At 37.4% G+C, this 27,612-nt stretch overlaps 1 protein-coding gene across 1 annotated transcript; it reads left to right on the top strand.

Annotated features, from left to right (window-relative positions):
• Positions 1–24,401, top strand: LOC136007066 (nischarin-like; the record flags this gene model as incomplete). Its single annotated transcript, XM_065665006.1, has 20 exons — positions 1–84; positions 615–797; positions 3,783–3,831; positions 5,415–5,578; positions 7,092–7,187; positions 8,195–8,290; positions 8,857–9,009; positions 10,247–10,315; positions 10,751–10,936; positions 11,133–11,261; positions 11,739–11,852; positions 12,680–12,788; positions 15,423–15,544; positions 16,403–16,458; positions 16,959–18,272; positions 18,667–18,841; positions 19,937–20,090; positions 20,688–20,816; positions 21,707–21,868; positions 23,033–24,401. Coding segments are annotated over 20 exons (4,173 nt in total), but the record flags the coding sequence as incomplete, so codon positions are not given.
• Between the last annotated feature and the right edge of the window lie 3,211 nt (positions 24,402–27,612).

The following is a 27,612-nucleotide window of genomic DNA, read 5'->3' as shown; positions in this document are numbered from 1 at the left end:
GTATACATTATTCAGGTCAGTGTTGGTAGTCATCAGTGGACAGTCAAACATCGTTACAGTGACTTTCATGACCTGCATGAAAAGGTAAGAATATTAAAACTGCCCTTGGTATTGTACAATTTATATGATTCTGTTGTAGGGGACAAATTCTTTCCTAAATAAAGAGTGAGAATATCTGCCAGGTACTATCTGAACTGCAAACTAAATCCTTTTTTGTATGAACAATATTACTTCAGCCTGTTACACTCCCCTCTACAACTGGGGAAGGGTGGCCTTGGGCAGAACCTTCTATCAGAGTGGAGTGCAGGCTAGAATCATTAAATTTCCAAAGAGAACTGTTTATGATCAACTGATCTGGTAACCAAATGGATTGGCACAAAGCCTCTTTTCTGGGTATGGTGGATGGTAAAACTTGTTAGTATGATGGGGTAGTTGCTAACCAGTACTGTTTTAACAAAGAAGCAGGTGAAAATGAGGGAAAGCTGAATTTACTGAAGTAATTTTATGTTTGGATCTTACCAGGATCAGGCAACATGCTCTTAATGTGTTCTGTTGCATCTTTTGTACAAGTTCAGGTAGTGAGTTGGGTTGTAACTCTGGTCTTTGTCTTTCAGCTTGTTTCAGAAAAGAAAATAGATAAAAATCTGTTGCCTCCTAAGAAGATTATTGGAAAAAATTCCAAAAGCCTGGTGGAGAAAAGACAAAAGGAATTAGAGGTCTACCTGCAAACTCTGCTAGTCAAGTTCCCTGTTACTGCTCCAAAAGTTTTGTCACACTTCCTACACTTTGATTTATATGTGAGTTATGTTTTTATCATATGAATGGAAGCCTGAATGTTTCTCTCTGGCTCTGTGACTTGGAGAGAATTGTGTGGAATCTTTGCAAAATAGCTGAAACTGCTCTTTTTCACCATTTTGCACAATGTAATAAAGCAAATTTAAAGATTTCTGACACCACTTTATCGCAGCAGATACTGTGCTGAGGAGTAGTGTGGGTAGGGACTTCAAGAGGAGAAAATAAATGCTGGCAGGATAGTTGGAAGCCGTGGATAAATATGAAGCTAAATTGGTTGCTAGGCTGAAGTCAATAGCACTGGCTCTCTGAAGAAACATTGTATAATTGATCCACACACCCCCTATTTAGTGGTTAATGGTTAGAGTTGTGGTTCACACTAAAACAGTTTCCAGTAGCCCAAATGAAGAAAAACGTTGCTTTTCAGTGAAAAGAGCATTGATGGAGTGCCCTCTAGAGAACCATCTCCAGCTGGCAGACAATGTTACAGTAGAGGATGCTTGAAGAAAGAAGCAATGGCTTGTCTTCATGTTCAGACTGCAATTTGTTTTTATCTCCCATGTATAGTTAAGAGGTTTTTTTTCCAGTATGACCTCATGTTGTTAGGGGAAGAATGAACAAGGAGGAAAATGCACTGGGGAGCCCAATGGAAACGAGGAACAGTAATTGCTCTTGGGAGGATGTGCTGAGATGGCCCTTCACAATTTCATATAAAGGCTTCAGGAATGAATCACAGGTGGTCCATTGGGTGTGTTAATGAAGTGTTATCAACAAAGAAAGACCTGATTTAGTGAAGTTACATGAACATAATTATCCTGGTGAGAATTTAGAGTTTGACTTGAATAACAGTAGAAAGTTTACTTCATAATGTTGCTATTGCACTTCAGATTTGAGTGAGAAGCACTAGCTTCTCACAATCAAACCCACTAAAATGGTTGGAGGTTTTAACAGATGGCACAAACTACCTGATCACCAGGAAGTAGCATAATTTTTCTGTTCTGTGGCTACTGTCTCTTAAATGGTCTGTTTCATTAATGTTTCAGTGCTGTAACTTCAACAAAGCTTTTTAATGCAAGCAGAATTCTTCCTAGTCCTTCTCTTGGTTTTCAGTTAGACTATTATTCTTCCTCTTCCTGTAATGTTCATGATTTTTTCCTTTTTCAAAGAACTAGTGTTATTTGGGTATGAATGCTTCCCTGATTTCATATGGTGCTTGTGTATTAAGAGCAAAGTTATTGCTTAATCTGCATGTCACTGCTTTAGAGCAGTCTGACTTGAGGTATAAACTCAACTGGTTTTGCTTGGAACTTTACTTTTAAATATTTACCAAAAAAGTCGGTTATTCAGCAGAAAAGCTAAATGCTTACCACAGCACTTCTACTGGAAAATGACCTTCCTGTAGAACTTTGATCTTCTAAAATATCTTTAATACCAGGCAGCCCATGTTTGTGCTTGAGCCATTATTATAATCCCTGATATATGTAGGAAGGTTGCAGTATTTTTTGTCTATACTTATTCGTAGTCTTTCCAGTAGGAATTATTTAATTTTATTTTGCAGGTTAATAGAATTAAATGCAGTAGAAATTCCTAACATAAATACATTAAAACCACTTTGAAGCCTTTACATGTCACAAGGAAAAGCCAGGTGCAGTTTAGTTAAGAGGAGCACTTTCATGTAACAGTAATATAGAACAGTATTATTATTTTGACATTTAATAGGATTTCTCCAGTGATACGGGGATGCTTATTTTGTTGCACTGTCTTGTACTTTGTCATCTCGGAAGATCTGGTTTGTTAACTTACAGATAGAAGCTTTAGCAAGAAAAGAATTGAGTATGCACAAACTGCTGTTCAGAGACACCTGCAAACAATGGATCTCCGGGTGTGATGCATATATGTAGTTAGAGCTGTGACAAAGGTCTCTTGTAGATCTGACAGGGGAATAGAGTTGCTTTCTTTGCCTGCTAGTGGCTGAACAGTTGAAGTCATCATCTTGTTTCAATTATAAATGTAGAAAAAAATTCTGCGCTGTCCCAGATAACAAAAGGGATACAGAATATAGTTTTCAGTTAAGTCTGTGCATGCCAGAGGAGTGCAATTGGCTTATTCAAATAAAAGTCAGAATTGTTGAATTTCAATTGGAATGCAGCTTCTAGCTTGTTGTTCTCAAAGCTATGGTGTGGAGGCTTTGTTCATCCTCATTGGGTGGGGTTTCAGTTATACTAAGAATGTGCTCTTTAAAATGCTTGCTTCATCAAATGTGCTGAACTGTCTGCTGCAGATGTACTGTGGATTTATTCCCTTGTAATGAATCATGAGGGATTTGTGAACAAAGTAAACTCATCAAATATTAATTTTGTGATGATCCATAATATCTGTTTATCCTTTGCAGCTACCTTAAAATGAGATGCGTGTGTCTAGGGAAAGCTTTGCTATCACAAATGGTTTTATTTTGTTCTTTCTGTGGGCCTTTGAGCGAACACTGTTGGAATTGCTCAGAACTATTTCTGGACTTCCACAGAGCATTTGGTTTTTGTGGAGGGATGTATACCCAGATGGGAAATGCTTGTACTGATCTTTGTGAATGTTCAGATTTAGAAAGAACAAATCCCAGCTTTGAGAGCTTTCAGATTTTTCTTTCCTTCTGGAGCTGTCAGTGCCCAGAATGGAGGCTGAGCTCCTGGGTAGGTGCAGCAGGATGGAGATGATGATGGATGGGGAAAAGGGACTCTCGAATTACTCTGTAGCAGGCATAATAGTTGAAGTACAGAAAACTCATTGCTACTTATGTATCTCTTCTTCCCTGTAGACCTGCTAATCTAAGGTTTTCTGTGTATTAGTGATAGTCCAAGGAAAAGTTGAGTGCTTGATGCATTAGGCTAGTCTTAATACTGTAGTTGTAACAGTTTCTTCAAAACAGCTTTCTTTCAAGTTGGGCTGAAAAATTAGAACCCTAAATATGTAAATAATACTTGATTTATTCTTTGCAGGAGATCAATGGGATCACTGCTGCATTGGCTGAAGACCTCTTCCACAAAGGTAAAGAACTGGCAAGAATTGAACTGGGAATGTTCTCTATTCACATACCTGTGATGTTTTATCTCCAGAAAATGAGAGACCTGAATCTTCTGTATCAGACAATGAGACTTTTTTCTTTCCCTTCTTTCCCTTCACCTTTTTCTTGCAGCTTGCATTTTGATTCAAGCTGCCTTTTGGGCCTAGCTGTAACAGTAGTGCAGCTACTTTTGGAAACAAAAGAAATTGACAAATTGAGGCTTTAAAAAGGGTTTACTAGTTTATAAAGGACAGGGTGTGGTACTGGTGATCAGGAGCTTTTGCTAAGCTTTCTGTCTTCGTGTGTTTTAGTGTAACATGTAAGGAACATTTTGTATCAGAGTCCTGGTACAAGTGTGTGTTAAATGCAAGAGATCCTTTACATATGTAAATAATGTTCTTCCAGAATTCAGGAAATGTGAGACCACCTTAAGTCAGTTAATTAAAGGATGTCCTTTTCAGAGGCTGGCAGATGAAAATGAAATGCACTTAAATGTAGCTGCAACAGGTCTAATTGGTCCATTGGCAGCAGGAGGCATGTGAAATGATTAGCCCATACTGTTTTTGTTTAAAAGGACATGCTAGATGCTACTGTATAATTCCCATGTGATAGGTAAAGCATGCTTCAGCATGCCATTTCAGATTGTTCTGGCACAAAATTAACTTTAGGTGAAGCTGTTTCAGAGTTCTCTAAGCAAATTTTGGAACATTTTAAGGGAGCTTTTGAAGAAATTTCTCCTAACTCTGTAGTGCCTATAGTCTCACTGATACCAGAATGACTGACATCTGACTGCTGTATGTTAGTTTAGCCTTCAGTAATGTGCAGCTGGACTCTTGGACTTGCTCCCACTGAAGCCAAAGGAAACTTTACTCCTTGAGCAGAGTTGTCAAATGCTCTGTCATGCAAGCTGATGTTCTTGTCCATGAAGTTAAATTGATGCTCATAACAGGAAGTAGAGAAAGATGGTTATTAATTCCACGTGTGTGCTTTGACTGCCGTAGTCCACTTTGACTCTTGTGCCTTCAGAGAGGGTTTTGGGTGCTGTTTTCTACTGTTCCTAGAATGAAATGGGATTGTAAAAATACCAGATAATGCATTTCATGTTCTGTGAATTTACATTGGTGTTAGTGTGGTGAAAGTCTTCATCATCTCAAAGAAAACAATTTGCTACAATTCTGCATTTAGGCAGTATGGCAAAAGATTTAAGGTTTGAGTTTTTTACATGGCATGTGCTATTTTTATAGAATAAATCCTAACTGCCATAGAACTTAGGACTGTGTTGGGAAAAAGCTTAGTAACTCTTACATTATATAAATAAACTTTAATTCCAGTCCTTCTTAAAATTGAGGGAAATGTGCCATTATGTGCATTAGGAGGTTCATGCTTATGTAATTTTTGCCCATTTGAACAGCTAGGTTATGAGGACTTTGGTCCCTCCGTTGGGAGCTTAGAGTATATGACAAATATTCAGACATTTAATCTCTAACATTAGGTATTCTATGTACTCTTTATTCTGTTGTAACCACTGCAACATTGTGTTTGATACCATCATATTCTGTTTTTTTAGGAGAGCAGTTGTTAATGGCTGGAGAAGTTTTCACCATCAGACCCTTGCAGTTATATGCTGTCACTCAACAGTTGCTCCAGGGGAAGCCTACATGTGCTAATGGGGATGCCAAAACAGATCTAGGTCATATTCTAGATTTCACTTGTAGACTGAAGTATTTAAAGGTGAGCTATGCTTGCACAAATACTGGAGATGTTTTCTACCATACTGACATGATTCTTAGCATACTTTTGGAGTCTAGCACAAGAACTTTACTGATAGGAAGCACTTGCAAGCACTTAGAAGTCAATGCTAAGTGTTTATTCTTCCAGCTTTCAGACAATGTAGTTCTCTCATAAGGATGTCGATTCTCTTGTGTGATATGGTCTCTTCAGTAGTGCTCTCTGTAGAAATGCAGCCACAGAATCTTACTGGGTGCAAGTAGGAGTGGGGAGATAGATAAATATTATTCTCTTCAACTCCGCATTCTTTGTGGACACTGTGGGTAGGCTAGTGTGTATGTATACATATGCATGTATGCATGTAAACATAAATCCTGTCCCCTTTCTTGCCTTTGACTGTATCTAAAAGTTAAAAACCCCAAAAACTAATAACATCAGTTTCATAGATGAAATGGCCCTGAATTTCTAGCTAAAATACCATTTCAGAATAAATGTAAAGTGGCCTCAGAATAGATAATTTTTTTCTGGAGTCAGTTTCATTTTTTCTAACCAAATAAGTGAATTAGAAAGACTTTTCCAGAGCAATTATTTTATCATTTCATGCTACAGCTCAAACTCTTTAACCTCTTTATTACATGAAGAGCTTCCTTTTAATTGTGTGGTGTGCTCAAAGGGGAAACAAAGTAGTGGAGTGAGGGAAGCTTTACTGGAGGACTGAAGAAGTTGAAAAAGCAGAACCATGCTTGTAATCATATTCCAGTGGATTTTAAGTTGCCTTTGTCATCTGCTGAACAAAGGTTTCTTTGGCTGGAGAAGAGCAATATTGGGAAAATACCCATCTCCAGAATTTCTGGTCCTTCTGAATGCTTGTAAGTGGGCACCTTCAGAGCTTTTAAGATACATATAAGAACAGACAAAAACCTTAACGTATTTCTCCCAAAAATCTGTATACAGCAAACACAAAGGAAACTATAAGTGTATTCTATGCTGCCAACATGCCCTGAGGCAAGAATCCAGTGCCTACATGGAAATACTAGATGCATGTTTTAGATGTGTACCTGTGTCTAATGTTTTCTTCAAACCCATTTTGTCAACATCTTGAACTTCATCCACTGTAGTGAAATTGAAGACGGTTCTGTCTCAGAGGACCCAGATATTCCAAGGAGGTTATCCTTAGTAAATGCAGTTCTAGCTTGGTCAGCTAAACATGAACCCTTCATCAGTCTTGCCTATGGTATCTTTTTTGCATGCCTCATGTGCTACAAAATACAAGCACAAGGTGGCAGTTCAAGTTCAGTGCTTCAGGTTCAGTGCACTTAGCTGGAGCAACTGGCATTTTTTCCCCTGAAGAGTTAATCTGCAAGTTGTATGAATCATTCCACACTTGAAAAATTAGCTGGAATTCTGGCTGTCATTCCAAGCTACTGTATTTGTGCCATTACCTGTGTAAGGTTATCTGAAATGTGGATGAGTTGGATTGTGTGTGCTAACTCTGTTCTTAAATATTGATTACTAGGTCAGTGGAACAGGAGGACCTTTTGGAACCAGTAACATTCAGGAGCATCTCTTACCTTTTGATCTGTCAATTTTCAAATCACTTCATCAAATAGAGGTACAACTGAGATATTGCTCATATTATATACGCTCTGCAAATTCCAGGTCTGCATATCTCTCATAGTTGGTAATTGTGTGCTTTGATTTGGTGCTAGAACTGGGGAGTGCAGTGGTTAGAAGAAGTATTTCATTTGTGAAAAAAATACTGTTTTACAGGTCTTTGAAATAAGCTTCAGGTATAGGTTTGTTTAGTGGGGGAGGGAAGGTTTTTCATCTTGAAGACTTTGTAATTCTGTGTTCATAAGTGTTGGATTGGCTGCACCAGACTGGCATTTTCATCTAGTAATAAACACCGCCCACAAATTAACAGTAGTAATCTGGAAAGAATTTTTTCAAGGGTGGCAGGAACTTTCTGTTTACTGTGGCTTCCCTTATACACCAGCAAATGTGCCAGTTGTTGTGGTTGTACAATGTGTGTGACCATCCCTAGAAAAGGACTTGACTGCTAGACAGACCTTTAGTGGTGGTGGTCCAAATGGTGCTGCAGGAAAGATAACTCTAATTTTAAACTTGGGTTTGTGTAATTAGCTCACTAGTGTATTAAATACTTATATTAGTATTCTCACTTCTTACACTTTTTATTTATGATGGAGAACGTGATACCTAACTAGTAGTGTCTGCAGGTAGAGCCATGGCTTGACATATCTCTCTTTTTTTTTGGAAACAGTAATATATTGTCCCCTCTTAAACTGCCTGGATAGTTTCACACTGAAGAGTACATGAGGCAGGTAGAAAGTCAATGGAGAAGAAGCTTTTTTTAGACAGCTGTTTGAATTTCAATTTTTTGTAGTCATGTCTAATTTCTTGCTTCAGCTTTACCAAATATTGGAATTTCTGACCTGAGCATCTCAGGAATTTTAAGATTGTGCTGTAACTACTTTCCAAATTGGTGGAGAATCTGTTGAAGCTTTTAGCTGCCTCTTCCATGTCTTTTTTTTTTTTTTTTTTTTTGCCTGTTCTAGCATTTCTGACCTTGTAACATAATTTATTTTTTTTTTTTAATAGATCAGTCATTGTGGGGGGAAGCTTATCAAAGGGCTGACATCATCTAAACATGTGCTGGCCACAATGAGTGTTCGATTTTCAGCAATGTCAATGAAGGTAAGAGTAAGTTCCTGCTTCTGGTCATTGTTCAAAGTACATGCAAAAATAACATGCACATTGTGGAAATAGCCATTTGGAGTCTATGTACTTTTCTGTCCTGATTGTTGCAGCCTCTGCTTTTAAAACTGTGGAACTGTGAAAGGGTTTGCTAACTCTTCAGTCTCAGCTTTAAGTGGGGGAAGTGTTTACAAGTGTCCCTTCATGGAGACATTTGTGATGCCTTTATTGGAGTGTATGTTTTTGTTATACATCCAGAACTGAATGCATGTGTCTTACTATTTTTCTGGGCTGTGATTTGGCAAGGGCTAGCCAATAGCACAAAATTCATAGTTCCTCTATTGTTCCTCCACATTCCCCAGTGTGGATCATCTGCTGGTATCAAAACTCTCTCCCTGTAGATCTAAATTGTGACCCAGTCAGCTCGTATTTTAAGACTTAAAACTTTAAAATGATAAAGCTTAGAAATCTTCCTTATGTACATAACACTCTTTGGATTGGCTTCAAAACCGTTAGCTTTCACTGAAGGTACAAGCACAGTATTTTAGTATGCTTGTCTTAAATAGGAAATCCTAGTGCCTGAGGCCTCTGAGTTTGATCAGTGGGAGCCAGAGGGTGAAACCTCAAGTTGTCCAGTGACAGCAGTTATCCCAACTTGGAGAACTTTGACAACTTTGGATATGAGTCACAATAGCATCTCACAAATTGATGATTCAGTGGTAAGAAATACTTTTTAATTTGTGGAAAAAAAGTGTGACTGATCTTCTGTGGTACATTATGTATCGGGGCTTTTGTATTTGCTTTGTATGTGTCTTTTCAGGAAGGTTTTCAGTTGCAGTTGGTTTATGTTGAGTTGCCCACCCAAGTTAACGTTTAAGAGATTTGTTCCTTTACTACTTTTGATATTTTCTTTGCTAAAGGAGAAGTTTGTCATCCTGTGCTCTGTAAGCGACACTTCCATCAGTGCTGACTTTTTGAAACATTTTTACTGTTTTCATTGGCCTTAGGCCACTTACAGAAGTGGGGTGTTTTTAAAAAGAACAAAACATCTCTTGGGCTCAGCTTTGGAGTGTTACCAAGGCTGAAGCTTCCTGCATATTTAAAAATCTGGGCTTGCTGCGGCAGCCTTCTTGACATCAAAACAATATGAAGAGCATAAAACCAAAACTTGGAGTATTTGGCTGATACTTTAGAATTACATTTTGCAAATCAGTTAAGAGAAATATCATTTGTCACAAGAATGTGTCAAATATGAACATAACTTTTTACTTGAACTACTCTTGTGAAGCAGAAAATAGCTATGTTTGTAGCTCAACTAGAAATCATGTACTTCTAGTGCAGTTCTCTTGTTCAGGATTTTTTGTGATGGTGACTTTAGGTTCTTCAGGTCTGAGTCTAGCCTTAACTCCAAGGTGAATAATTGGTGAGATTACAGCCAAAATCACTGATGTTAGAATTCAACATCAAGTTCAAGACATGAGTCCTTCAAAAATGAAAGGCTTTCTGGGTTAAAGTGCATTTTCAAGAGGTTTGTGTGGCCATGTAACACTTGGCTGGTATAATCAAAACATGGGTATGAATCATTCAACTTATTCTGGTTTTTCGTACTATTGTCTTTTTCCAGATTTGTGTAACAAATATGCTTGTTTAGATGGAAACACCTGTTAATGTTTGATCTATAGTTAATAGGGTGAAACGGAGAGTCATTTGTTTGTCTTCAGAAAGAAATAGGTTTCAAATTAAAACTTAACCATGCTCTTCAGTATAACCTGGTTTTCTGAACAGCAATATTTGTCTCTTGTGTTGCACTAGGTCATATGGAATGCCAACAGCTAAGAGGGACTGTGCATTAGATGCCTTTCTTTTGTCGTTGGTCAGCTGACAGTGAAGGAAGTATGGCCTGATTTATAAGATGAAATGCATTTAATGCATGTATTTTTTTTCTTCCTCCCATAGAAATTAATCCCGAAGATTGAATTCTTGGATTTGAGTCACAATGGGGTGTCTCTGGTAGAAAATCTACAGGTAAGTGGTGCTTTTGAAGGTGATTTTTTCCCTCCAGACTCTGAGACCTTAGAACAGATTTTTTTGCATCAGAATTTTGTTACTCCTCTTCCCATGGAGAATAATTTAAGCCCAAATATCTTATCCTTCATAACACTTTTCGTGATGCATTTCTTACTTGCTCTGGATATTATAATTTTTTTGCCAATATTGACATAGAGCATTTAGTTCTTAACTAAATTCATTCACTGCCAGCTACATCTGTGGGTTGGTAAAAATGCAGTTGAGGTTCCCTGTCTACAGGCTTGAACCTGTGAAATGAAAAATTTAATGTCATGTTTTTCATGCTAGGCAATATCCAGCATGAAAACCCTGTTGCACAAAAAGAGCAAGCTGCGATACAGTGTCTTTGATATTGCTTACTGAACATGACATGGATTTTCTGTGCTTTTATAGCACCTTTACAACCTTGTTCACCTGGACTTATCCTACAACAAGCTAACATCATTGGAAGGTGTTCACACAAAACTGGGAAACATCAAGACTCTGAATTTGGCAGGAAATCAGCTGGAAAGGCTGTGCGGTCTTAACAAACTGTACTCGTTAGTCAACCTGGATCTGAGCAACAACAAAATAGAGCAGGTAATTGCTGATTTTTCACTATTAAATTGTACTTTATATCACAGGTAATTTTCCTAGTGGATGAAACTGCAAATAGAGTTGTTTCCAGTGATTTTAATTCTGGTTATCATATGTAATTTATGTATGAAATGCTCAGTCTGTCTGCTCATTTTCATTCAGCCAATCTGTATTCATCCTTTTACTAAAAAACTTTCAGATTGATGAAGTAAAAAATATAGGAAACCTCCCATGCTTAGAGAAGGTGGTCTTATCCAGCAATCCATTGAGCATCATCCCTGATTACCGGACAAAAGTACTTGCTCAGTTTGGGGACAGGGCCTCAGAGGTAAGCCATTGTGCACTTCCTTTGAAACTGGCATGTGAACAAAATCTTTTTTCAAGCCTGATGAGGAAAGTACTGTGAATCTTTTAAAAACCTGACAAATTTTTGGTGTGTTAGAGAAGGTTGTTAGAGAATGAAATGGTATTAACATTGACTGTGCTTCTGGATCTAAATGGAACTGGATTGTGCCTTCATTGGGTAGCAGTGTGTTAGTAGTGAAACATTGGGTAGCAGTGTGTTAGTAGTGAAACACAGTTGTGCTAGAAAAGTCTTAAGCTTACCAAGCACTTCTGAGTTTGCATTATAAGTTCATGTTAGAGCTGCAATGTTATGATTGGTTTTGTATAATGGTTAAAAATGCACCTAAGTTTGCATTAAGCTACCATAATTTAATATTACATTAATTCTCATAGCTTAATGCAAGTCAGATCTGCAATTTAATGTTTTCAATTTTTTTAGATGTTTTAACATGTTTTTTAGGTCTGCTTGGATAATGTTGTTACCACAGAGAAGGAACTAGACACTGTGGAAGTGCTAAAAGCTATTCAAAAAGCAAAGGAGGTGAAATACAAACTGAGCAACTCTGATAAAAAGGTGAGTTGGTGCTGTGGGAGGAGTAGAGTGTGCTGTGTGCAAAAGCAGCTTACAAAAAGCTTACAACAACATAGAACTAAGCAGAATTCATTAAACTTTGCTTAGCATGAAAGTTTTTATGCTTTTTGTGCTCTAATGTGGTATGAACTTGTAAGGTTGCTGCTTTTCCTATTTAGTTTTCAATGTAATTTGAGTAGTTATCTGACCTTCATTTTTGTACTGGCTTGGGAGAAAGGAAATGGGAGGAAAATATAAGATGACTTAATGGTGTACACCATGAATATGCAGTTGACCGTAACAGCCATATTTTACTACTAGTACAAGTATTGCAGAGGTGCAGTTTTACTGCTTGTGTTGCAGAGTGCTGAAATGACTTCCCCAAGCTTTTTTCTTTGAATTTTTAACACTGAGAAAGAATTGGACCTCTAAATCCTCTTTGTCTTCTCTCATGTCTGTGCTACGTAGTTGATTAGTCTTATTTTGGTAATAAACTTACTAGCAGAACCTGTTCCGTTCCTACAGTGTGTAGAAATTCTGATTTCATTTGCTGTGGTTTGTGAAAATAGTTGCTTGTTTTGTCAATACAGTGATAAGTCAGTGATCAGAATGATTTCTTTAAACAAATTCATAGTGGAATTCCACTTAATGTAAAAACAGACACTTGAGAGGATGTGACCACCTCTCCCTCAAAAAAGCTGGCTCTATCTTTGCTTTTACTGAAATTGAGAAAGCTTGTGTAGACTTATTTTAGTTCAGGATCTAATGTGTCCTGTGTACTTCGTTTTTTGGGTTTTTTTTCTTTAATTGCTGCATACTTTCTTTATTAGATCAGTGAGGACTCCAGGCTCACTGCTGCCAGCTCCAAATCAAACTGTTCTTCTCTTACTGTTCGTCCTTCCTCTCCCTCTCTGCCTCGTCCTGTCAGCTCCAGCCAAGGTAATCATGTATGTATCGTGCTGCTGGGCTGAGCCTATTGGTTCTGCTTTTCTAAGCTGCATTGATATACATGAATATTATGTGTATGGATTTAGGGCTTATTAAGTCAAAGCAGAAAGACCTGGTAGTATTGGCTTAAAAAGTGGAGGCTGTATGTATGTGAATTGGCAAGACTGAGCTGTTGCTCACTGTAGTGTGAATTAACTGTAGTGGAATTTTTGGATACAGGGCTTTTTTTACTGCATCATCCTGCAGAAATCACCAGCAGAGGACTGTATATCTTTTCCTGGTTTAGATACATACCTTGGTGGAAAACCAGGGCATATATAGACAATGTTTAAAAGTTGCTTCTCTACCTGTTCTTTGTCTGCAAAATGTGAGCTCAGGTAGCATATGTTCCATTATTGCTTTTTTGCAAGAGCTGTATTTTTGTCAAACCACAAGGAAGATAGAACAAGGAGATGAATAAAAGACAGTTGTGGGATTAGTGTTCTTCTGGCTGAGCCTGTGATTTCAGCTTATCTGTTGTGCTCTACAGCACCTGCTAACCTTACCTAAGAATTACTTTTACTGTATGCTTCAAATAAGTGTGCCTGTTGCATTAGCAGCTTAGAAGAATAGTTTATCTTCATCTTTGGCAGGAGCCGGTAAGACTGACTTATTCAGTGAATATTCATTTATGACTGAGAAGAAGAGATAAAGATACTTTTTATTTCTTCCTTTTGCCTAATTGAAAACTTAAAATGCAGGAGGATATGAATAGTGGGAGAAGACTTTGTAACCATTTGAAAGACCAGAGATTATATTCTTGGTAATTTGGGGTGTAACAATTTACTCTTCCCTATAAATCACTGGATTGGTGGATGGGGGAGAGATGCTTGGAAAGCTTCATCTTTGAAAAAAGTCCATTGCTGTGATTTCTGTAAAATAAGTAGAGGTTTCTTGGTTCACTCTGCAAGAATTAAATTGTTCTGACAGCATTTGATTGAGGGACAGGCAACTTAGATACAGATTTCATTGTTAATAGATACTTCATGTGCCATTCCGGATCTCTTTTCATCTGCAAGTAAAATGCCAGATTTTTCCAGAATGAAGTCGGTGATTGCTTTAAAGTATTTAAAGCATTTAAGTTACAGGATTGAGACAGTTTGTCTATATGACAACCTGCAGTTTTATAAAGGACTAGCTGTAAAAATGCTAGCAGTCACTGTGACTTTAAAAGCCATTTGTCAATAGTCTTTCTATTACAGTAAATATTTAGGTGCACATGAGTCTTGGGAGGAAAAATGAAAATCTAGATCTTGCCTTTGAAGTGTGTTTTATCCAGAGTACTGTTTTATACAAAGGTTGATGTAACATTCAAGGTTTATTTGCTGTTGCCCTTCTGCATAATGTTACTTTACTGGTATCTTGGGGATGGCTTGTATGAATAGTAGGAAAATGAGGAATAGCAGGCTATTTCTCAGCTTTAACAATATAAACTGACTGCTTGCTACGTATCTAGTTATCAAGGGTTGTTTGTAAAATGCCAGTTTTGAGAAATCCAATTTAAAAACTCAAATTATGCTAAGCAATTAGTTTCACTGTTAGGCCTTAAATCATGAACAATGGGATTAATTTCCTGATATGCTATTTCTATGAATTTTCTCTCTAGTTTTTCTAGACACCATCTGTTTCCATAACGTATTATTCAAATGAAATGTCACTGGAAAATGGCTTATGGAAAAAGATTAAATATTTACATAGGAAACAGAAACCCAAAAATAATGCTGTCATGTTATGTTTTTCCTGTCAATTTGAGTTTCCTTTTTGCTAACACAGTGTTTTGTTCAAGTAATAAATACTTCTTGTGTTTCCTCTAAGAGATGGTTTGATGTAATCTGCTAAACTTTAACATCAGTCCAAAAAAACAGATACAGGAGTTTTTCTGCTCAAGACAGAAACATATCCACACTGTAATTCTGTTTTATTTGCACATTTATACAGTTGAACTGGCTGGCTCTGTGGTAATACTGAAAATTGTATTACCTGTGAATATCACAGGTAAAAAGTCAAATGTCTGAGAATGTTGCTTTATATGCACTTCTAAGTTTTTACTCATGATTTGCCTTTGAGTCTTGCAAAAATGTTCAGAATAAGGTGAGATAATTGTCTTGAGTGGCATTTGGGGGACCAGATCTTCTGAAGCTGGTGAAAGGTTTTGCACAGACTTTTATTCACTTGAAGCGTATAGAAATTTGAGACAATGCTACAGAGTTTACACAAAGTGCTCTGCTGTGTTTTTTCCAGCCTGGCAATGTTTTGGTGAAAAGGTTAGTATTAACAAAGCTAATGAGTTCTGTCAGGAAGAACTCTTGCCACTAGATGTTGAGATTTGAATTGTTAGCTTGAAAAACAAATGTTACCAGTCTTTAATGCAGCTTTTACTGCAGTTAAATTTGCTTCTGTAATTGGGCTGAAATTCTGCCTGATATTATTTTATCCTGGCTATTATGTGAAGATATCCTTTAGCTTTAATGGTTTATGATCCGATCTTGATTATATACTTTTAATTCCACTTGTTTGGCAGATAGTATTAGACATTCATTTTGGTTTTACTTCAGTGATTTTAAGAGCTCTTTATATTTGTTTTAGAAATAATTTGTGAAGAAACAGTCCTAGCCAGCAGTTTTTTGCAGTCCAGTGGTTCGACTCCTACAGACCATACAGTTCCCCAGAGATGCTTTGAAATACCAGACTCCAGGTGTAAAAATCAGGTAATCACCATACTTCTGTTATTTTATGGTAGTTTTGAGTGTTTTTGCAAGCTTATTTCCGATGTTAAACTTTGCATAGTAATCCATAGCAAAGTTGGGGTTTTGATTCTCAGAGCTACTATAATGGAGAAGGTAACCACAAATTTGAGTCATGTCCATCTTGTAAATTAAATGCATAATCCAGGTTTACCAGACTTGCAGTGAATTGCTGTCATGATGTCATGATGTCATGATGTTGAGTTGCTTACCCAGTATTGGTATCACATCATTTAATATCCACTTAGGTACCGAGTGTAAGAGTTACTTGTATCTTACTATATCAGTTTTTGGAAGATGATTCTCATGCTAGTAGAGTGGAAGAACCTTTTCCCTGTCAATAGGTAACAATTTGTTATCTTCAGACTTTTGCTATCTGACAACTTCTGCACTGTGATTTCATTTGTTGTATTGGAAGCACTCTTCGTAAGTTTGGCTTCAAGGAATGAGACTGCAAGACTTGGGAATCTCTTCCTTTGCTACCAGTGTTGTTGGTCTTTGTCAAGTTCCTTTACCTTTTTACCTCATTTTGCATTACTTCAGTAAAAATTGGGTGTGCTAAAATGTTTATGATTTGCAGATTGGATCTGTTCTCAAGTCAGTAGCAGAGGTCATTCTGCCTTAATTGAATGCTGTACCTGAAGTAAACAGTGCTTCAGGGTCAAAGGATAGCTGTCTGTGGATACAGCAGTAGGACTTTGCAGTGAGTTGGCTGGCTTTAAAAAGCAGGAGCCACCATTAACTTTACTTTTCATGTATGCTGAAGTCTGACAGCTGCTGTAAGTAGTTGATAGCTTCCAGATGATTTCTTCTTTTCCTTAGGCACCTGCCTCTCTACTTGATTCAAGCAAAGAGTATGGAAGTGGTCATCATATGTGGTAAGCTAGATACACAACTTCTGGTTTAAATCCTTGTTAGCTTTTGAGTAATAACAGCAGATGCTGCATTTTTAAACCTGGCCTTTAAGGCAGAACAGTCTCTCTCATTGTATGCTGCCCCTGTTTGGGTTTCTTCAACCAAAATAATTTTCATGGAGTAAAGTGTTGTTAACTGTTGAACCCTGTGATGCAGTTGGTAGTTTAAAAAACAGCAATATTTGTATTGTACAGTCCTTTAGTTCATAAAGATATGCTTACTGGGAATGGGAAATGCAAGGTGAACTAAACGTTTTGGGGTTTGCTTTCTATAGAGCTACATGCTACCAGCCTTTAAAATAACTGGCTGTGTGCAGTACAAAGATGTTTTACGGAATTACACTGATTTAACTGTAGTAACAAGAGTGAACCTCAAAGTTCTGAAAAGCAGCACTATAAATCATAGGTAGCTATGACTGTTTCTAAACTCCAGCTTGACTTACTGTGGCTTATCTCTTTTGAAGTTTGGATCATTCAGAGGAAGAACACTGTGCAGTGCCTGACCCCTGCAACACCATCATCTTGCCTTTTAATTGTATGTCATATACTGCCACAAATGAAGATTTTATCCAGCACCTTTCTGCCTTGATAGTGCAGACTTTGCAGAGATCACCCCCTTCCTTTACAGAGAATAAAGGAATCCCTCTGGGTGATTCTGGAACCACAGACAAAGAAGATGGATATTTTGAAATGGGACTTCATGGAGATCAGAATTTTGAGTTCAGCACTAATTCAGACACTCGGTCATCTGACAACATAGCAGTGGAGCATGTTGATATAGTCAAGATTCTCTGGAGTTTTTCTATTCACGTTCATAAAGGACTCAGGCAGTTTGCTTCCTGTTTGGTTTTGACTGATGATATGCTAGCTGTGTTTGAGATCCCTCATCAGGAATTGAGAGGAAATTGCCAGCACATTCCTTCTGCCTTGAAATTAACACTGTGCTTTCCATATACGGATCTAACAGAATTTGGCTTTCTTCTGCCAGAAATCTGTTTAACACTGAAGCTGAAAAACAGTGACAACTACTTGTTCATTGTTTCAGACTCCCAGAATCTTCAAGATTTTTATTCCTGTTTACACACACGTTGTTCTCAACACTACACACCAGTGTTAACAAGCTCCACGTTGTACTGTGGTAAAGCAAACCTCCAAGAGTTCCTGTCTCAGCTTATGGAATTGAATTGCATTTCAGCAGAAGATGTTGAAATAAAAGGTCATTTCCCAACATACCTTGTTTATGGGAATAAAACCAATATTCAGAAAATCTTGCATCAACCGGAGTCAGCTGCCAATAACAAAGAATGGTCAAAAAACGTTTTGTGTTCTGCACTTTATTCTTCAGTGTATAAATCTTCTGACCATGGCCCCTGTGTGGTCCATCCATGTTGGATATTTCTAACACCCCAGCATTTGTATATCGTAAAGGTGGATTTCAGTTTACTGCCAGGTAAATGGATAGGCACAGAAGAGTTGGGAAGCGCATTTAAGTTGACTAGGATTCCGTTAGCATCACTTGTGTTGCATCCGACTCATGGTTCCATCCAGCAGAAGGGTTCGTTTTCGGATGGGCATGTACTGGAGCTGCTTGTTGGATACAGATTTGTTACAGCAGTGTTTGTTCTACCTCATGAGAAATTCCACTTCCTAAGAATCTACAGTCTTTTAAGGACACTCCTGCAGGATGTTAAGACTATTATTATTTTCAGAGCTTCAAGCAAATCAGATTCTGTAAGAAACCATGTTGTGGAGGCAAACAGACATGGTCAGTCAGCAAGGTAACAATGCCCGTAAAAGGTCTGTTGCACAGTGCTGAAGTTAATGTGGCCTAGCCAGTGTGTTTACAGTTGTCATCGTAATTGATTTTGGCCTGTAGTATTGATGAAGTACTCTTTCATTCTGCTAATCTATAGTATGTATGAATGGTTATCCTGGACTGTACCAACATAAAATATGTCTTACAGAAGGAGACTTCCTATTTCATGTGCTTGCAGACTGAGGTCGTGGCAGATTGACAGCTATGCTCAGTTTACTTTAAATGATTTTAAAGTAAACCATTAAGTGTAGAAGTTGCCTGTTTCTAATTCCTGAACGAAATATAAAGTATTCTTGTAGGAGAAGAGCTGTGTATTTCCTTAAATTTTGATGATGTGTTTTCTGGACCTCTTCTAGCTTTTGCAAGCCTCATCTGACGCTGTCATCTTTATATCCATCTGAATTTCTTATGCAGAAGATAACAGAAGACAACCAGATTCCTGTTCACCTTCATGTTTCTGTGTCTCTGCAGTATGTGGCTGGGCTGAAAGGCAATGCCCTATTAGAGTTTTTCCATGGCAATATTGCAGAGGTATTGTGCCTAGCCCAGATGTATAAAAAGATGCCTTGTGGCCTGTCAGTACTAGACAATGTTTTAAAAAACTTTCCTGATGACACTTAAAAGAAATAGGCTCTACAAAACCTGGAAGCTTTTTGATCAAAAGGCTGCCTGCTATTCCATTTTTGGCATATTTTGCCTTCAGGAACCTTGACGCAGAATAGGAGAGTGTGTTTTTTGTATGTCTTGATATAATTACTCCAAGAATGTCCCTCTTTTTTTTTCTTTAAAGTGGCAAAAGGAAGGAAAATTGGAGTGGAATTATTTTGTGATGGTATCTGGCTAAATCAATAAGGTCTCTGATTCCTTTTTATAATATGGGTGCATGAATGTAACACATGCATGGCTGTAGGTACTCCAGAAACATGAGCAAATAAACTTAGTTTCTGAGAAAGATTTATAATCTGTGTGGGGAACATCAAATTTTAAATTACAAATCTTGCCTAAAATTCATGTGGCTTTGAGTGATAAATCATTGTGGACTGAGTAGAAAAGTCAGTTGAAAAGCTTATTGAGAAATACTTTTTATTCAATTACCATCACTTCCAAATACAAGTAAGCACAAGTTGTGCTTCTCTTTTTACACCAGAAGTTGATAAAGCAAGCAGATGACTCATCTGAGAATTCACAATAGGCTCATCAAGCTGGGAAGATGCCTAATTGGAACAGCAGCTGTAGTGGCAAGCTGTGCTCCTGGTCCTCTCTTAAGGATCTTTGAATTCAGCCCCTCTATAGCATCTGAAGGCTCAATAGACTTGTTGAGGCTTGGGAGGAACTGCTTAACTGCTGATTAAAATTTCATCTGTAGTGTCTGTTCTAGAAAGTTTTGTACACTACATGTTTTCTAGTTTTCATCAGAAAACAAGGAATAATTATATCAGAATTATTTTTCTGTTGTGGTCCAAGCACAAGACGCTTTCAAGTAGACAGATACTTGACTATAGCATGTTCACATGCTTCAGATTCTGAAACTGTTTTTCCAGTAGTCTAAAGTTGCTTCTAGGATAATGAAACTATCTGAAATATCGAAGCATGCAGATGACTTATAAAATGCATTTTATATCTTAGGTGGAAAATGAAGAGCTGAGACATCTCATGTGGTCTTCAGTTCTGTTTTACAAGACTCCCAATGTGGAAGTGATGGCTTGTGTGCTTCTCTCAACAAAAGCTGTATACTTTCTCTTGGATGACTCTTTCATTCATGCTGATGAGTGCCAGTCAGGTAAGAAAGTATTCTGACCCTTTAGTAAGATTACTAACTTAACCCCTCACTCTGTGTTTGTCTTCAGTTTCAGTACCAGGTTTGGTCAATATCCTTACTTGGCCCTCCTATTTGAGGGAGGAAGTGGCACAGTTTGCTGTGTGCGGAATACTTGCATAAGGCTTTTGTGTTCAAAAACCAGGGTTTTCAGTCATGGCTTCTTCTGAAAATAGACCTTTCCATGTGCTGCTGTATCCATGCCTTTCTCAGATTTAGTTTTGTAGTCCCTGGCAACACTTAGGCAGCTAAAGACCCTTTCATAACCAAAATGGTAAGTGAAGGATAATGAAACTCATGGTGTGCATTCAATTAATGGAAGTGGTTTGTTAATTCACCTGCTGATTTAAATGCGATGTGACACATACTTCAAGAAATGCTGCTAACAAGGAGATTTAGTTGTATTTGTTGCTTGAGAAATTAGTTGCTGCTCCCACTTTCTTATGAATTTCTTCCTTTGAGTATGATACAGGTACAAGATTTTAATATAAAAAATTATGCTTATGGAAAGGAAGAATATTTTTTCTTTTGACTTTTTATCATATATTCTTTTATCAACAGATTTTTGGAACAAAGAAGACTCAGATTGTGAAAATAGTTCTTTCCACCTCTCTTGCTACTTTGTGCTAAAACTTAATGACTTGCAGTCAGTAAATGTTGGCCTGTTTGACCAATACTTCCGAATTACTGGTGAGTACATGTTGTACTTTAAGTTTTTCCAGTTCTATTTGGTCTGTTTAGTCTAATCTTAGATGCATTCCTGTCTTTATTAGTGAAGTAGAAGAGTATATCTTATTTTTCTTTAAAGAAATCAAGTTAATGTAACACTGGTGCTGTGCCAGTAGCTGATATACTGTCTTGCAACATCTTAACTGGACATTTAATATCAAAGAATTAGTTGGTCCCACAAATGATCCTAAAAATTCACTTAGTGACGCATCAGAAGGGAAACCTAAAGACTTTCTTGTTTTGAGGCTTTGGCTTGAAGTAAGGAGTGAAATCAAGGTACTGCCCATGTTGCAGAATGTGTACCTGATTGATTTTTTTTTTTTTTCTTTTTTTGTTTTGCAAGTGAGGCCTTAAAGTTTACAGAATGTAATGATGCCAACTTCAAATTTAATGTAAATAACATGGGTGAAGTTTCTGGGCTGATGCCCAGATGCATGTGAGCCATACACTATTGTGTTCTAAAATGTCTTCTGATTGCATTGAGAGTTTTGGGGGTGAAATCTCCCTTGTGGAAATTATTTGAAGTGACTTGATATGTAACAAAGAAAACTGAGGGCAGTTTTTTCTTTAAGATAAATTGTAATCATAAGAAAACGTTGAATCCCTAGAGCAGTAGTTGAATAGTTAAATCCTAAGTGTACATTATAATTTCTCATGATTTAAAATATTTTCTTTCTTTTTTTTTTGGAGGGATTTGTAAGGATTCTATTTTCCAAAGATTTGAAAGCTTTCAGAATAGTGCATACTTTCAGGAGAAACAATCCTTCTCTGTTGACAGTTGCATGTTGGTTGAAGAAATGATAATGCCATTTACAGATCTGTGAGTGATTTACCTTCTGTCTTTTCTTCAGGACATTCTGCAGATCATATAGTCACCTGCCTGACAAGAGATAGTTACAACACTCACACCTTCATACAGCAGCTTATGGCCGTTCTGTCCTTGCTTGCACGCACACCTTCACCTGAACCAGTAGATAAAGACTTCTACTCCGAATTTGGGAGTAAAAACACAGGTAGGTAGTCTTTCAATATGTCATGAGTTACTTAGGCATCGTACTTAGGGCATTATCTAAAGTGTACTGATGAAAACTTTTGAGGGAAATTTATGCATCAGTTGTTTCCCATTTCATACTTTAACCAGACTCTCTGACTTTAATTCTTACATGTTCCTTATCTAAACAGAATTGTTAAATACGAAGCCTTGCACATATAAAGTTAGTGATGGCTTCTTGAGTCCAGCAGAAACAGCACTTTCAATACAGTATTTTGGGGAGTACATTAGTGTAGTTCTACTGCAAGTTTCAGCCTAACCTGTAAAGTCATCAAAGAACAGTGAAGGTAACAAAGACTGAAGGTTATTTTTCTTTGTTTGGTCAAATTAAAGAATCCTGTCATTCTGTGAGAATGTGGTGAAAACTAGGCTTTTTTGAAGCTGTTAGGTTTAACTCCATTATCAGGTGAAATTGTTAGCTTAGAATTCTGAATCTAGTTGAAGGCATGAAATGAAATGGCATTTTCCTGAAGAATGACTGTTATTGTTACTGTGCTAAGAAGCTGTGTAAGCCCAGAAGGTGCAAGGTTTAATGGGAAGGCATCTTTTATAAGACAAGCTTCTGTGAAAAAAGCTGGCATGCTTCCTTAAAGCTTTGCTATGTTGTATTTAACCACTTTTAGGGAGTAAGGAACTATGTCACCTTCTCCCCTTCCAGAATGCATGGAAAATTAGAATAATTTTACTTTTTTTGTTTCAATTTCTGCCTTTTCTCTCTGCTTAAAAGAAGCAGGGATTTTGTTTGTGTTCTGTGATCTAATAATGCTTTCAGTGTTTTCAGAACTGGAGAGTGGGAAGGAGGCAGAGGAGGTCAGATGGTGGGGAGGTGGATAATCTCTAAGAATCCAGCTGTATTTATTTGGAATTACTTCTGCCAACTCCCTGAACTAGTTACGTGGCTAGAAATTTGCAGAAAAGTATGTTGGTAATGCAAAAGAAGGCTCCAGTAAGGATCTGCAATCCAAATACAATTATTCCAATATTACATATAAGTAAAACTGTATATGGATAGATCCAAACCTTGAATTCTTCCAGCTGCAGCCAGTTGTCAAAGGTTAGTTGCAGATGCTGATACATTAAGAAAGTGTTTTAGAGTGCTAAATATAAAAATGTATGTTTCTTGCAGGAAAAATGGAGAATTATGAACTGATTCACTCTAGCAGAGTAAAATTTATTTATCCAAATGAAGAGGAAATTGGGGACCTTGCTTTTCTAGTGGCAGAGAAGATGGATGGTTTGACTAATCTTCAGTCCCTCAACATCCTTCTGTATGTGTTGGCATTTCAAGTAAATCATGTTGAAGGATCTGCCCAAAACGCTAGTTTGCTTCAACCTAAAACACTTATATTAACCAGCTCTGATCTGTTTCTCTTTGATGAAGATTATATCAGTTACCCACTGCCTGAATTTGCGAAGGAACCGCCAAAGAGAGATAAGTATCAGCTTGCAGATGGAAGACGAATCAGGGATTTAGATAGGGTGCTTATGGGTTATCAGACATATCCACAGGCCCTTACGTTTGTGTTTGATGATGTTCAGAATCAGGATCTGATGCAGAATTTAACACTGGATCACTTCGGAGAAACTCATAGTGTCCCAAAGGGAAATGCTAAGCAAGAAGGCAGCAGGAGCAGAGAGATCCAGTGGTGCATCTTTATCCCAAGTGCAGAAAGCAGGGAGAAATTAATTTCATTGCTTGCAAGACAGTGGGAGATCCTGTGTGGCAGGGAATTGCCTTTGGAACTCACTGGCTAGTTATTGCACAGGTAAATGATTTTGAGATAAAGCACAGTGTTTAAATAGCGCCTGTTAAGTTCTGTATTTTAATAAGGAGGTGACCTGGACTCCCTTGCTCCCTAGTGCAGTGAACATTTAATAGTACATAGAAATATTCTGACATATTTACTGGGGACTGAACTTCTTATAAAGTCTATTTTTTATGCAATAGTATATAATGAAAAAATAATCATGATGCATCCTGGGAAACTGTATGGAAAAATTAAGGAGTCAACACTAGATATGCTGTCTAGGGCTGTTAAGGTTTCCACTATTTTTCTGTATATATCAGTCTTGCTGTTCTATACAAATTCTAATGTGTAAATAAGGGTAAATGCTTGTGTATGTTCAAGTGCAATGTTCTTTGTATGAGAAGTATTTTGGGTATTCTGCTCTAATGCTTATTATTTAATGATCTTACAGTTTTACGTATGTTTTTCTTTGAGGCCAAATGTGATTATTTGCTGCCAATCATGAACTTAGGAAAATTTGAGCCAAAAGCAGGTAACAGATTTTCATATGACATTTTCATGGGAGTTCTTTTTCCTTATCCTAGGATAAAGAGGAATTACCTGTTTAAAAGATCCAGTCAGTATAGTCTTGAAAGTGGAAATACACAACATGGGTGTATAAGCATTTTGTCAGCAAATAATGAATTTGTATCTCTGAACACAGTCTTTCTTTTGCCTATATTGTCAATAAAAATAAGTGTAATTTGACAGTTTTCTTTTGGCCTTGTCTTTATTTGAGTTTATTTTGTGTTTGCAGGATACCATATGGCAGTTCAGCAGCACATGCTATGTTCCTAGAGTGTATTGTAAAGTATGAAATATGCAGCAAGATGAAAGAAGAAAATAGTTTATTCTACTATAGCAAGTTTTTACTGGTCCAGAAATAGAGCTGAGTCATGAAAACTGAGGATCTGCAGCTTCTAAATACAATTTAAGGAGGTTATATTTCAAGTACTTTTGCTTCTTCGTCAGATATTAGGGCTTTGCTTTCCAAGCTGTCATCCAAGTTGGCAAGTTTCAACCTAACTTTTAAAGTCTTGTAAGTCATCAAAGGACAGTGAAGGTAACAAAGTCTGAAGGTTATTTTTCCTTGCTTGGTCAAATAAAAGAATTCTGTCACAGAGTTATTATCATGCCCAACAAGTTTAATCTCCCCTGTGACAGTAAAGCCCTTAGTATTATGAACACTGAGACTTTGAAAAAGACTGTTCCATATGCACTGGGAATAAGAAGGAAGGAAACAGTTTTGATACATATGTGCCAGATGATGTTGCTTAAAACTGATGCTACTTAGGAAAACACATAGAAGAAATTAGGTAGGAAGAGACGTCTGGAGGACCAGCAGTCAAGCTCACAATAGGGCAAACCCCAAACAGATTACTCAGGGCCTGGTCCAAACAAGTTTTGAATTTTCCCCAAGAATGGCAAGTCCACAGTGTGGAGCTGGAAATCTGGTAGTTCCATGTAGTACTTTTCCATACTGATGTGGAGCTTGGCTGTGCTCCAGATGCCAGGAATGTTGCAGTCAGTGCAAGGATGACAGACACAGGCAGCCAAATTGTACTGCAGGATGCAGTGGAATTCCCTAAGCAACCAAAGAGGTGAGAAGCATTACTTGAGTGCTTCTCTGTTCACATATCAGCAGAGGAAACCTAACCACTTTCAAGATTAGACCAAACTGAACTATTAAGGTAGGTACTCTAGGGGACTAAGGTAGACTCTTGGGGAAAAATAAATTTTCCTGTATTTTAGAGGTCGTGTGTTCCCTGAAAAGTTAAGGATGCTTATGTTCATTTAAGCTTAATCTTCATTAGGTAGAAAAAACCCTAATTTCTAAAATAAAAAAAAACTAGGGAAAATATAATTAAAAGCTTAGGTCTTCATTCTTTCCAATGTAAATTTTTTAATCACTTGTAATTCTTGTAGGTAACACTTATGAGGAGCCTGTGGCAACTTGAATAGTCTGATATGCAAAGCGTTTGAGAATTTACAGATAAGCAGATCATTTACAATGTGGTTTATGGTTTAAGTGAATGCAAAGGAAATCTGTATTGAGCCTTTTGGAACTGCATGGGATTTGAGCCAACAGGAATAGATCTGTCTGCCTCTTGTATCTAGGGGTTTATACTTGTTATTTCTGGATAAGCTAACCTTGCTTCCATCTTTTTTATAAGGCCTATTCTGGGGGATGCCCTGTGCTTGAGTCAGACGCGAGTTCTCTTTCTAAGCATCTTTTGTAAAGCCTAACTGTTCAGATTTATTTTAATACATTAATGCATATCATAGAATCTTGTATTAGAATAAGCAAGGATAATCCCCTCTTGTTACATAGTTTGAGCAGTCAAAGTCTCCTTTCAGATCTTACTGCAGCAAGAACACAGCTGTGATTAAACTTGAAATTCTTTGAAGTCCACAGCTGTTTAAAACATTAAATCTGTCCCTTTAGATCAGATTATTAATCCAGGGCAAAGGTACAATTTCCCCTTGAGTTGTTGGTAAACTCTGATCACATTTTAAGATGAACAAAATGTTCAGTAATTCATTAGATAAATATGACAGTATTCTTCCAGTTATTCTTCCGTTAAGTATCTCAGCTGTGGTGCTATCAGAAAAAGATGCCCTGAAAATAAACAATTCTGGTAATCTTTTACACTGTAGTAAGGAACTTGTGGGCTATGCAAAGTAAAGTTTCTTCTCTGACACTTCAGCTCTTTTTAATTCTTCTCTTTAAAAAATTAACCCCAACAAACCCGAACCAAGAAATCCTCCTTCTCTCCTGTCACCACATATCTGATACCCTGCTCTTTTGCCCGTGTTAAAATCTGCTGGAGCTACAATGATTTTGGTGTGGATTTCTGTTCATTTAAGTGCAATGTTAAGATGAAAGATTCTCTTTACTGTCATTCCTCAGCACCAGCCTGTTGTTTAATTCTGATGTAATCCTTTGTTTCTATATAAAAGGATTTATTTAAAGAGTTTTCCTTGAAAATGCACAGTCCTTCATCCTGAGCTTTATGGATTAGCTGATTGTTTCATTTCATAAAGGTTTCTTAGAGCTTTCCACAATTACTTTCTAGAGAAAGTTCTGTGAAATTGTTTTGTAAGTGGTTGCGGTCACATGAGACAGCCTTGATTTCTTCCTTCCTTTTTGCAAGAGCGCTATGGAGCCTGCACGTGTATTTTTCTTTATTAATGCTTCATACACAAATCTTTTACAGTTTCCAACCCTATTTAACATGAAGACAACATCTGAGTAGCTGAAAGTGCATGTAGGCAAGTGGGGATAGTTGCCTGAAAAAGTTATCTGCTAAATCATCTTAGACTTCCATAGTGTGGCTTTGCAGCTGGTGTAGATGTGTCACCCTTGGAAGACCCATGTAATTATTTATGTTCAGTGACATCTGCTGAAGACCTGGCCAAAAGTTTTAAAACTTCCCTTTTATTACAATAGGAAAATTGCATATGAATTTCATTAGGAAGGAAAGTAAATGAGGTGCTGACCTGACCTGAGCTAAACTGCTTTCTTTGTAAGAAAACACGATAGTGTGACCTGCATCCTGTCTGTCCTGTGTTCATTGCTGTGCTGCTTTTACAGCACTCTCTGATCTGCCCGTAGATGTACTGAATGGTGGTGTATTTGCATCAGCTCTCTTGACATGTTCTCCTGTTCTTGTCAGCTTTGATAAGGAGTTTCTTTTTTAATTGAATTAACACAAAATGCTGCTACTTCATACTTGAATGTACTAAATCTAGTCAGAGAAGCAGCAGACCAAGGAAAAGCATGAAGTGTGGTTCAGAGCAGACAGATTGCAAACTTCTGTGTCTTGCTGTCTACCTGATTTTGAGGGGCAGTTAGTAATTTGGAAAGCTAAAAATTGGTGTGGAAAAAGGGGGTATATGAAACTCACTAGACCAAAAA

This window comes from Lathamus discolor, unplaced genomic scaffold (genome assembly GCF_037157495.1).
Source record: "Lathamus discolor isolate bLatDis1 unplaced genomic scaffold, bLatDis1.hap1 Scaffold_989, whole genome shotgun sequence".
In the NCBI taxonomy this organism is placed as follows: domain Eukaryota; kingdom Metazoa; phylum Chordata; class Aves; order Psittaciformes; family Psittacidae; genus Lathamus; species Lathamus discolor.
This window is presented reverse-complemented; position numbering and strand designations above follow the sequence as displayed.